Raw genomic sequence first — 12,017 nt, 5'->3', positions numbered from 1 at the left:
TGAGAGAAAAGTCTGATGCCATTCTATGAAGTAGTATGTCTATAAGTATGTAGTATTGGGGGGAGAATTTCTGAAATCAACTACAGTATATTCAGACTCCCAGTTAGTTCCTGTGTTTTTGGCTTCACCTCTTTATTTCTTTGTTGAGTATGAGCCCTTCTTTGAGTTCAGATCATCTTTAGGATTCTATTGGGTAGGACAAGTCATTCCTTTACTGCAGTTGGAAAAGATGTATATTCTAGTTTGTGTTTAAGAGTGAACTGCCTAGGTTCAAATTCCTGCTCTGACCAGTTGCTTATGTCTTAATATTTTCATTTGCACAAGACTACCTATTTTAAGGATTATATGTAAAAGTACTACTATTGCTATTATTCCGCTGTTCTTTTTTAAACATCTTGCTATTCGTATTTCATTGGTTTACATATCTCTTTTGTTGATGTTTCCCCTTATGTCTCTTTTTATACTATTTATTTGCTTAATGAATTCTAGGTAATGAAAAAAACAAATATGTGAGCTCAGTCCTTCTTCTTATACCAGAAGCCAGATATGATTCTTAATTTTAGACAATATTCAGTCATTTATTGGTTTTAGTTTTATTTCATTTCAATAATTTGCATCTTTTAAAAATAATTTATTCTGTTTATATGCATATGTTATCTGTAATGTATGTACCTAGTGATTTAATGACTGAGAGCCAAAAATTAAATAGGAATTTTCTTTTCTATAGATTCTTAGCAATAGTAGCAAAACTGTTCTAATGCTGGTTAGAATTTAAGTTTCTTTAAAGCATTGGAAGCAAAATGAAAAGAGCATCAGCATATTAGAGAAAGCCCCTTGTTCTTTTTGTGTTATATTAAGGTGAAACTTAACAGTTTTATTGCATTTTGTGAAAGACTGCAAAATGAACCAGGAATTAATACTGGTGATGATCATAATGTTGACAGCAGCCAAAATTTCAAAACTGCCTAAATGTACACCAGGCGCTTGATATATAACAAATACTTATTCTTCACAGCAGCTCTACCTCGTAAGCACTTTAGTCCCCATTTTACACAGGAGGAAGCCAAGATTCAGAGCGCTTGAATAATTTGTTCATGGCCACACAGCTCATAAAGCACAGAGATTTCTGACACAAACACTTGTGCTCTGACTATGGACAACCAATCTGAACTTAGGAACCTGTAGCTTTGAAAAACTTACATTAATAAATACCTATTACTGCATCTCCGGTACTTTTGTTTCCCCTTCGCTATAGCTCCTACCTCTCCTGCCACAGAGGTATTGCAGCTACCCAGTAGCTAATGCTTCCATATTCTACTCTCTAAAAGTCCTTGTCACCAACTTTCTCACTGAATCCTCTGCCCTCTTAGAGGCCCAGCTCAGGAATCCTCTAACCTCCCTCGGTGACAGCAGGAACCATGCCTGTCCATGTTGCCCATGTCAAATAGAGTCTCTTGACACTTAATAATAATAGACAGTTAATAACTTTTGAAGAATGAATGAGTGGTAGTAAAGAAAAACGATTAAGTTCTTGATGTAGAAGATAGAAGAGTGACTGTTGCTTAGGCAGAGGGATTTACCAAGTAGAAACTGTAAGATATTTTCCTATAGAGATAATGTTATAAATGGTAATTAGTCCTACATTTCTGTTAGTGTCACTAAAACAGCAGTCCAGCTAACATTCATGTTACATAGTGTGTGTGGATTAATCGGGGTGCCCAACCACCATTTATAAAATGTTTCTATAAGAAAATGCTTTCTGAAGGACAAATAGAAGCGTTTTGAGTGAATTTTTAGAAACAAATAATTTGTAAATTGAAGTTAAGTTCTAAAGCCACTAATTTATTGCTCATCTTTGCATGTGTCTTCTTCTTATTGATTAATAAAGTTATAAAGAACAATGGGATCAGAAACTATGTTCTACTACATAATGATATCACTACCCAAGTCTTTCTTCCTCTCTCTGCTGCTACCCCCACCCAGCATTCGTTATGGTTCCTTCTATCTAATAGGAGGTACTCAAAATGTTTTGTGTATTGAGTGATTTTTAACAGGACTATTACTCAGAACAAAGAATAGTATATCCTGAGATACCTAGGGTTCTTGCTTCAACCAAGCTTTAATTCTGAATTACATAGCAAAGTTATTAATGATCTTTAGAATATGAATTAACTCCAACTTTAAGCGATATGGTTATACAATATTAATAAAAATAAGTAAATTATAATAATAGATCTGATGTTTATCTTTTTTTCGCTTGACTTACGGGTATTATTTAAGGGCAAATGGTCATCGTAAGTTCTAGAAGGCATCCTGGTTTGAAAGACCACCGAAGCCTTGTGTTCTAACCTGCATGTTAAAATATTTCCTCTGACTGGGACAGAGAGGGAGTGACCTCTTTCCAGGAAACACTGTAGAGTAGTGTAGTGCCCTGGGAACATATCTATCCCGCTTTCTGGAAGTAGTTTGTCCTGGAAGAGTTTAGGATAACCTTACCTCTTACCTCTTAGATGAAGGAAGGTCAGGACTAGGGAAGAAGGACCCATTCCACATTTGTTTTTAGTACAGTGACAAAAAGATAACTTATTTCACAAACTACACTATCTTACCTTTTCAGATGTAACTGTGTGGAACCACATAACCCCAGCAACGACACACTGAAGGCATGGAGGGAGTCTAACATTTCTGCCTCTGACATAATTTGGGAGAACCTAACCGTATCAGTAAGTGAAACATTGAAAATCAAGTCATAGCTTGAATCTTATTGCTGTCTGGGGGCTTTTGTTGACATTGTGCATGAATTATTTCCACTAAGGTAGATTTTTTTTGAATGAATGCTATTATAAAAGTGATAGTTTTGTTTTAATTTTAATTTCATTTGTTTCAGGTATTCATCAGTAAACAGATTTTCCTTCATTGTTGCTTTTCTAGTAGTAGGCCTCACTTGCTCTAAAAGCACACATATACAGCTTGATATGACTAGGTTAGCTGAAAGCATATTCAATAAGAATGGTGTTGACCTAAATGAAACCATATGGCAAGACTAAGTTGGCTTTCTGTGTAAAGAAACCAGAATGCTTTTACTTTACTCAGCAGCACTGCTCCAGCTGTTCAGAATATGCTGAGAGAGGGGATGTTTGTCAGTATTTTAGTGTAAATATTGAAGTCTTTGGGAAGAACAAAAGTCACTTTTTTTTTCTTCTCAAAATTCTGGCACCTCTCTGAGGAAGGCCTTTCTTCCGTTTTCTTCTTCTCCCTCACTCAGGAAACAGGATGGCAACATATTTTTCACTTATCAAGATTAAATCCTATACCTTTTAAAGCTTTTTTTTTTTTTTGCTTCTCTCTGCTTTAACTTTTTTTTCTCTCATAGCTGTATTTCTCCATTCTTCTTAATTTATTGTAATATTTGTGCATGTCTTTTTCCATCTGTATTTCCATCCTTTACTTCTGTCCAGTCAAATCTCATAATTGGAAAAGTTCAAAGTGTTCTGCTTTTAATAAATATTTTAAAACCTGAGTCATCCTAGTATCTTTTTTAATCTCCTCAGTTAGAAACATTACAACCCAAAGCGTCTTCCACTTTACCTACTTGTATAAGCCCACATCCCATTATAATCATCAACATAAAGTTATATGAATTCTAGTGCAGTCTATGAAACACACCATTTTAGTAAGTGAGCCAGTTAGTGGAACAAAGAAATCTTTTCTGGTTATACAAATATTATAAAACTTTTTTTAAAATTGAGGTCAATTGTATAATTGACATACAACATTATATTAGTTTCAGGTGTACAATATAATGATTCTATATTTGTATATGTTGTGAAGTTATGACCACAATAAGTCTAGTTACCATCTGTCACCATACATGGTTACCAAATTTCTTGTTCTTGGATGAAATCTTTTAGGGTTTACTCTCTTAGCAACTTTCAAGTATAAACATGATTTTCGTAAGAGCACTTGACCTATTGCCTATTTTCCCCATTAATTGTTTTGTTTAGAATCAGAGTCAAATTACTGACAGTTTGTTTACCTATATTTTACTACCTTTATTCTTATTCTAGTCATTTTCTCTAGAATAAACCTTCATTTACTCTTGTTGTTTTCTTCTGTTATGGTCAACATTTATTCTGTTCCGTCTGTTTTTTCCCTAGAAAAATAACATTGCATGGTTTATCCATTCAATGGATAACCATTGATAACCATAACATGTTTTATCCATCTAGCAGTGTATCTTCTATTTATATTTTCCTTTTGTAGTCTCTAAGGATATTATGTCTAAAGAGTCACTTACTTGTATTCCTCATCTTGGTGTCCCCTTCAATGCCGAAACCCAAATAATCCCATCTCTAAATTATTTAGCCTGACAGTTTACTCTCTGTGTTTTATGTTTTCTGAGTAATTTAATGCAAAATAGCAATATGCATTCTATATAGTAGCAAATCCTGAATTATAGCCTTCTAAAAGACTCACAGAGTGTTTGATATGGCTAGCAGCTAGCTAGCCATGAGTTAAGTTTTAGATATTAGAAGTTTTAGGGTCAAGCAGAATACAGTGAAAAGTATTTTGCAATCAAAGCAGATCTAGCACTGTGGGAGTTTTTTAAAGTTCTGTACTAGGTGTTAACATTTTGGAAGAAATTTTCATATTATTTTTTATTAGTTAATAGCAGTTTTTGCAATGGATAATTGCTAATCTTAACCAGAAATAGCCTTTATCACCAAAGGGAATGCTACATAATAAAAAAAATTTTGTACTTTTTAAATTAATGAAGATCATTAAAATGATTTTTTCTTTTAGTTGTTATGCTGGGTTTTTTGGTTTCTTTTAGCATAATCACAAATATCACCAAAAGTATTTTACTAATAAAGCTGTGCTAATGGCTACAATAACTACTTTGTAAAAATAGTAATGTAACATTTACTTTACATATTATTCATTTGACAGATTTTTTAAATTGAATTTTTACCTACCTCGTGAATTAGCTTTCTTTGATTTTCCCAAACTGCTATGTGCATAGTAAATATTCCATAAATATTTAATGATTATTTTGGAAAAGTAGCCCATATCACAAATTTTCTGTTTAGCACAAGTCTTTTGCTTTGTTTATTTTGTTTTTCAACTTTATTGAGGTATAATTGACAAAAATTATATGTAGTTAAAGTATACAACATAGTGTCTTGATATATGTATGCATTGTGAAGTGATTACCATAGTCAAGTTAATTTAACATACCAATCTGTCACATAATTGCCTTTTTTTTTTTTTGGTGAGAACAATGAAAATCTATTTTAGCAGATTTCAACTATATAATACTGTATTATTAAGTATAGTCACTATGCTGTGCATTAGATCTCCAGAACTTACTCATTCTGCATAACTGAAACTTTGGATTGTTTGACCAAATAGCTCCCCATTTCTCCTTCTTTGCTCATCCTGGTAGCCACCATTCTACTCTCTGCTTCTATGAGTTTGACTTTTTTGGATTCCACATACAAGTGAGAACATGCCATGTTTGTCTTCCTGTGTCTGGCTTATTTCACTTAGCATAATGTCCTCCAGGTTCATTCATGTTGTTGCTAAATGACAGGATTTCCTTCTTTTTTAAGGGCGAATAATATTCCTTTGTATACTTACACCACATTTTCTTCATCCATTCATCCATCCACAGATACTTAGGTTATTTCTGTATCTTGGCTATTGTGACTAGTGCTTAATGCAAGTCTTTTATGGCAGGCTAGAACGCTTCAGTTTCTATTTTTATATGTATTTTTTAGCAGTATCTCAAAACCATCCGTGCAAAGGAATTCTTAGGCAAAGTTTAAAATTTTCACAAGCAATTAACTAGTAATTGGCTAAGAATTGTGTCATTACATATTTAGCTAGTACATACATAAGGGGCAGGATACTAATGACATGTTTACTTTCTTATTTTATCAAACTTAATTTTTACTGACTTATGAAATTATTGATATTTAGAATGTGTTTGAAGAATAATTAGTAGAAATGAATTTACCAACAAGCATTTTTTTTTTATTTTGTAAGTGAAACCATATGTCGGACTCAAAATAAAAAAACAGAATTTAGATTTGGTTTTTACTTCTAAATCTTAGGACGTGTGTGTGTGTGTGTGTGTGTGTGTGTGTGTGTGTGTGTGTGTGTTAGGGGTTCAGTTAGCATAAACCAGAAAACAAATGTAGAATTTAGTAGATTATAATTTTTTTAATTAACATTTTGTTAATGTTAGGAATTAAAAATAAATATCCTTTTTAAATTTGCTTTGAATTCAAGTACCTTAACAAACTATTGGCAATTTATTATAGATTGTAAGACAGTTAAATGATCCTTTAAATGGCAAGTGGCATCTATGTTCTTAAGAATTGAGAGCAGGACCCAGCCAAGTCCAAAGAACATTTAGAAGACTTTTATGTCTGCACAAAAGACTGAAGATAACCACAAGTCTATAGACAATGCGTTTACAATAGGGCCTCCAGCTTCTCTGCGTTTAGGGGCTCAGCTCGCCCGCCCATGCCTTTGCTTAGTAATTGCCCTACTAGCGTCTCTGAACAGGGGCAAGAGAAGGGACTGAAAAAATGCGAACATTCATTTTTGCTACTTTATCTATTTTTACACAGTTTTGAGAAAAAAAATTAAAGCTATAATTAAGGCCTGGGGGATTTTTCTTTGGATTTTCAATTAGCCGAGTTATTGTACTCTGTATTAGCTTAACATGGATAACTGGAATTTAACCTTAGCTAGCAGGGAAATTATAGCAGTTAGATGAGAAAAGGGGACAGCACTCTTTTAGATCATTATAAGGTGTACTAACAATATTTCTTAAGAAGCCTACCTGCCCCAAGTAGATGTACTTAGCTGTTTATTTTTGGATAACAATGTAGCTATCTGAGGTTTATTCTAGAATCTTTTGAAAGTATTTGTTTTCTGTTGTACAAGGACTCCAGGGTCTGAGGCTTTGTTCATTGGGCGGACTCTGTGTTGGTAGTCAATCCATCAGTCCGTATTTTTCTTTAAGATCTCTCTGTACCACAGCACAATTCCATTTCTGTTCAGGTCCAGAATATCTTAAGGATTGATGAGGTCACTGGTTCATTTTAAACCATTCTTTTCTCTGTTAAAAAAAATACTTTAGTAATCTCATCTTTAAAACAAGAGAAACCAAAATGATTTTAAATGACGTTTTCGATTCCAAAATATTAATGTGTAAAATGCTCAGTTTTTCTTAGAGAAAGAAAATGTTTTTGACTTTGCTGCCACCTCATGGCTAAGGCAGTAATTAGAAATGATCCTTCAGGGGCTTATAAAAACATATACCAGGAAAAAAAAAAGACTGTGGAGAAGTCATAGTAGGTTTGAGCTTTGCCTTGCTCATGCAGTAACTTTTTCTCTTTTGTTCTGTAATCTAAGTTCGAGCCCCATCTTTGACTCACAATTTCATTGCAGTAATAATATAATTTTCTTGTTGCCTTTCTCATCTTTTTGGGTAACTTTTGGACTAGATAATTTTACAGAATATTTGTTCTTCTTTAATATGCAATAATATTCCCACCATGGGCACCATATTTGTATCACAGCTCTACTGCCACCCAGCAACAGTGAGGCCACAGCAAATTACTTAACCTCTCTATGTCTCAGTTTCCTCAGATATGAAATAGAAATAGTAACACCTACCTATTTTATAAGTTTGATATGAAAACTAATTAAGATGATGTATTTAAATGGTTTTGCATAGTGTCTGACCCTGGTAACCACTCACTATCAAGTATGATATATTTTCAATAAATCTGGTGTTAGGAACTTGGTCGATATTAGGTTAAATACACATTGATTGGTAAATAGATTAGTTTTGTAGACTTAATTAGAAAAAGGCAAAAGCTTAAAAAGTGGTTCATGTCCAGATGTTACCTAATCTTAGTCTTTGATGTTGCTTTCTACTAACCGATCCAGATAGAATTTGTACAGCTTGCTTTGCTGTTCGTTAAATCATTGTGAGAGCCATAGATGGAAAGCTTCAGCATCTCGACTTCAGTTGATCTTCAGATGTTAGATTTTTGTAAGAAATGTGTCCATTTTTCTTAATAGCTTCATTTGTTTTACCTCCTCTGGCAGGAATGCAAATCATTGCACGGAGAGTATGTTGGACCAGCCTGCGGCCACGATCATCCATATGTTCCAGATGTTCTGTTTTGGTCTGTGATCCTGTTCTTTTCCACAGTCACTATGTCAGCCACCCTGAAGCAGTTCAAGACCAGCCGCTATTTTCCCACCAAGGTACTTAAACTACAGTTTTCTTGATCAAAATGTAAAGCTGCAGAAAGCATGTTATAAAGTCATTCCTGCTTTAGGACAAAAGAAAGCAATTGCTGTGATGAAAGGAGCCACTAAAAGGCTTTCACGTTGAGTGAGCTGCCAGGTTAGGAGTGGAGTTATTTGATAGGAGGGAAGTGAAGAGAAAGTATTTTTGATACAGGTGCTAGAATTCCCCTTCCCCTCAGGTTTTTCTACTTAACCTCAAATCCCAAAGATAAACTCCCACTTATGATTTTGGAAATCGAAAGCACACACTGCATCACTGATTGTCACTTTCTTGTCCAATGAATAGTGGGAACTATTCCAGCCTGACAGATACCTCGTTGGAACCACTGTTACATTCTTTAATTGGGAAAGCCCCTGCGAAACTCATTGGAACACTAGTATCTTTTTCGTTTTTAAGTGTCAGTCCCTCTCCCTAACCCACCACGTTTGCATCTGCATATTTGGAAAAGGAAGTAAACAGAGAAACAGCTTAGTTCAATATTTAACACTGCAAAGTAACACCTATAATGTCTGACTCAGCCAATAAAAAACAAGAAAATGAGCTTTTTATGGGTGAGCTAAAGATTATAATCAAAATCCCACCCTGAGAAAGTGTTTCAAGAACTGTTTCTTCCACAGAAAACTTCTGTTTTTGTCACCTCCTCCTTCAATAAGGTGGAAGATTCATTTCCTCCTCTGGGATTTTAATTTGATTAACTTATTTTTTGTAACTTGAAAGAATAATCTCCTGTATTTTTATGTGTGTTTCATAAAGGCATCCTAATAAAGAAGCCAGAGCTTTTTATTTTATTTTATTGGGGTGACAATGGTTTGTAAAATTACATAGGCTTCGAGTGCACAGTTCTGTAATACATCACCTATATATCACATTGTGTGTTCACCACCCAGGGCCAGTTCTCCTTCCATCACCATATATTTGACACCCTTTAACCTCTTCTATCATCACTCCTCTCCCCTTACCCTGTGGTAACCACTAAACTATTGTCTGTGTATTTGAGTTTTTGTTTCTTTATTTGTTTGTCTTGTTCTGTTGTTGCTTTCAGTTTTATATACCACATATCAGTGAAGTCATATGGCTCTCGACTTTTCTGACTGACTTATTTTGCTTAGCATACTAATCTCAAGATCCATCCATGTTGTCACAAATGGCACTATTTCATCTTTTCTAATGAGAAGCCAGATCTTGTTGATAACTGTATAAGTATTTTTGCTTAAAGATGGCTTTATAAATGAGAAATGGTTTTAAAAACTGGCTTGCATAAAATAACTTTTAAATTTGCCCACTCTGTTGTGCACATCCCCTGGCACCATACTTATATCCTAGATAAATTAACTAAAATATGCTTCTTCAATAAAAATAATTTTATTTTATGGTGCTTCAGGTTTATCATGTTAAAATGTTGCTTGTGTGGGAAAGAATCCTAAAATTCAGCCAACTGCTGGTCATGCAACCTTATTCTATGTTCTAAATATTCACACATTTGGGCTCATAATAAATATTAAAAATAAATATTAATAATAGCACAATCACCATTATAGCTCTTCCACAATGCTTCATTCTGGAAAGGTTGATTGTGTATCCATTTTAATGACAGAGATACATAAGTATATATTCAGGTTCTGACAGAGCTAATGGTAATGTTATAGTAAGTATAAAATATATCATGATGTTATGTCATAAGGTGTTTATAAAGCCTGACTGTAGATTACAAGTCTGTTCCTGAGTGCACCTCACTTTTGTAGTTCCTTCTGGTGACAAACTTTTTCATTATTTTTAGGTTCGATCCATAGTGAGTGACTTTGCCGTCTTTCTTACAATTCTGTCTATGGTTTTAATTGACTATGCCATTGGGATCCCATCTCCAAAACTACAAGTACCAAGTGTTTTCAAGGTGAAGTTATCAAAGCATTTACTATTTGTCTCTCCATCTCTTTAGGTCTGATCTTCACTTAGATGATGGCTATAACCCTAGTACTTGGGATTTTCATGAAAATATAAAGAATATAATTAATAAGCAGTAGATAAAATGCCTACAGCATGACTATAATTTTGGTCTGATATTTAAAAAAAGGAACCACCGAAATAGAAACCTAGAGGCCACTTGAAAATATTTTCTGTCACTTTTTGAGTTGGACTATCTATATACAACACACCTAAAAGATAAGGAAGCATTTTTTTTGAGATTTTTTTTTATTGGGGAATTGGGGGGATTGGAACAGTGCTGGGGAATTGGGGTAAGGGGAACAGACAAGTTGCTGTCGTTTTGTTCTTCAGTCTAGTTGTGGAGGATGTTGCTTCACTGGCCCAAGTTGGCACCATCATTGCGCTCTTCCCGGGCGAGGCAGATCAGTCGCCGGCTTCTGGACGGCTTCTCACTGCGGCTGCTGGCCGCTCACGCTGGCTGCTGGCTACATACGGTAGCCCATGGCAATCCACTGCCACAGGGTCTGCAGCCTACACCGTCGCCGGCGACTCACGGCAGCCCAGGTCCAGGTTGAGCTGTTGTTCAGCATCTTAGCTGTAGTGGGCAGTGTCACTGGCCCTCATATGTGGGATCCAAACCGGGGCCCTCTGGCATCCCAAGCCAGTTCTTAACCATCGCGCCACTCAGCCAGCCCAGGAAGCATTTTGAAACTAAGGGAAATGCATTATCTTGATGCAGAATTGCACAGTAGATAGGGGCTGAAAAACAGATAAAAATAAGTCTGGAATAGAACTGTGACAATGTCACTAACTGATTATTGTGACCTTGGGCCAGTTACTTAACCTCCCTGAGCCTCAGTTTTCTTGCCTGTCTAACAGGGCTGGAAACTTCCTCATAGAATTATTGTCAAAATGACTTCCTTGGGGACTCATCTCAGGCACCAGCCATGTTTAGAACCTTTCCCCTGAGCCCCTGATGTCACCAAGCGTCTTTTTGCTGTTTTCACATAATGGCCTATGCATACATCTAAAATAAGAGTTAAACACAGTTTTCAGCATGCTATTTGTAAATGGAAATAAATTTTCCAACTGTAAATGGTAAATATTATTTCATTTAATATAGATATTGATTAAGAACACACAGCTTGAGCCAGTCTGTCCAAGTTTAAAACCTATCTCCACCACTTACTAACTCTCTATGTTTTAGTTTCCTTATCAGTATCTTCTTTAGAGTGTTGTCATTGAGTTAAAATACAAAGAATGGTCCCTGGTACTTTATAAATACTTTGTAAACATTAGTAGTAATTATGAGGTGTGGTCAAACAATACGATGAATGTTTAAATAAAAAAAATGTATTACAGTAAAAGACACATTGCCATTAAGGCCCCTCACAATACTCCCCCTTGCTTCAAACAGTCTTATCCCATCATTCTTGCCACTTTCTGAAGCAGTTCTGAAAGTCCTCTTTCTTGTATGTCTTTAGTTGCTCTGTCATAGCTGCCTCCACGTCCTGAACCATTTTGACTTTGGGGAAGAGCCAGAAGTCACATGGTGCCAGATCTGGTGAATAAGGTGCATGAGGACACACCGTAATGTTTTTATTTGACAGAAATTGCCTTATACCAGAAGTGATGTGTGACACCGAGCATTGTCGTGATGGAGGATGATTTAAAGCACACTTTAAAACACAACTTCTCTCAACCGTAGCTCATACCCGATTGACTACACTGAATAAGTTAAAACTTGTCGCACACT

At 35.2% G+C, this 12,017-nt stretch overlaps 1 protein-coding gene and 1 pseudogene across 1 annotated transcript in view; one reads left to right on the top strand and one right to left on the bottom strand.

The window, feature by feature from the left end:
• The window catches only part of LOC109379843 (ribulose-phosphate 3-epimerase-like), an 8,428-nt pseudogene extending 6,116 nt beyond the window's left edge, over positions 1–2,312 (bottom strand).
• Positions 1–12,017, top strand: part of SLC4A10 (solute carrier family 4 member 10) — a 200,567-nt gene that overhangs the window by 153,763 nt on the left and 34,787 nt on the right. The window contains exons 16-18 of the mRNA XM_019636818.1: positions 2,618–2,723; positions 8,131–8,292; positions 10,116–10,229. Coding sequence (XP_019492363.1) covers positions 2,618–2,723; positions 8,131–8,292; positions 10,116–10,229 — 382 coding nt within the window. The remainder of the gene's footprint in view (positions 1–2,617; positions 2,724–8,130; positions 8,293–10,115; positions 10,230–12,017) is intronic.

Source organism: Hipposideros armiger, unplaced genomic scaffold (genome assembly GCF_001890085.2).
Source record: "Hipposideros armiger isolate ML-2016 unplaced genomic scaffold, ASM189008v1 scaffold_30, whole genome shotgun sequence".
Classification (NCBI taxonomy): domain Eukaryota; kingdom Metazoa; phylum Chordata; class Mammalia; order Chiroptera; family Hipposideridae; genus Hipposideros; species Hipposideros armiger.
This window is presented reverse-complemented; position numbering and strand designations above follow the sequence as displayed.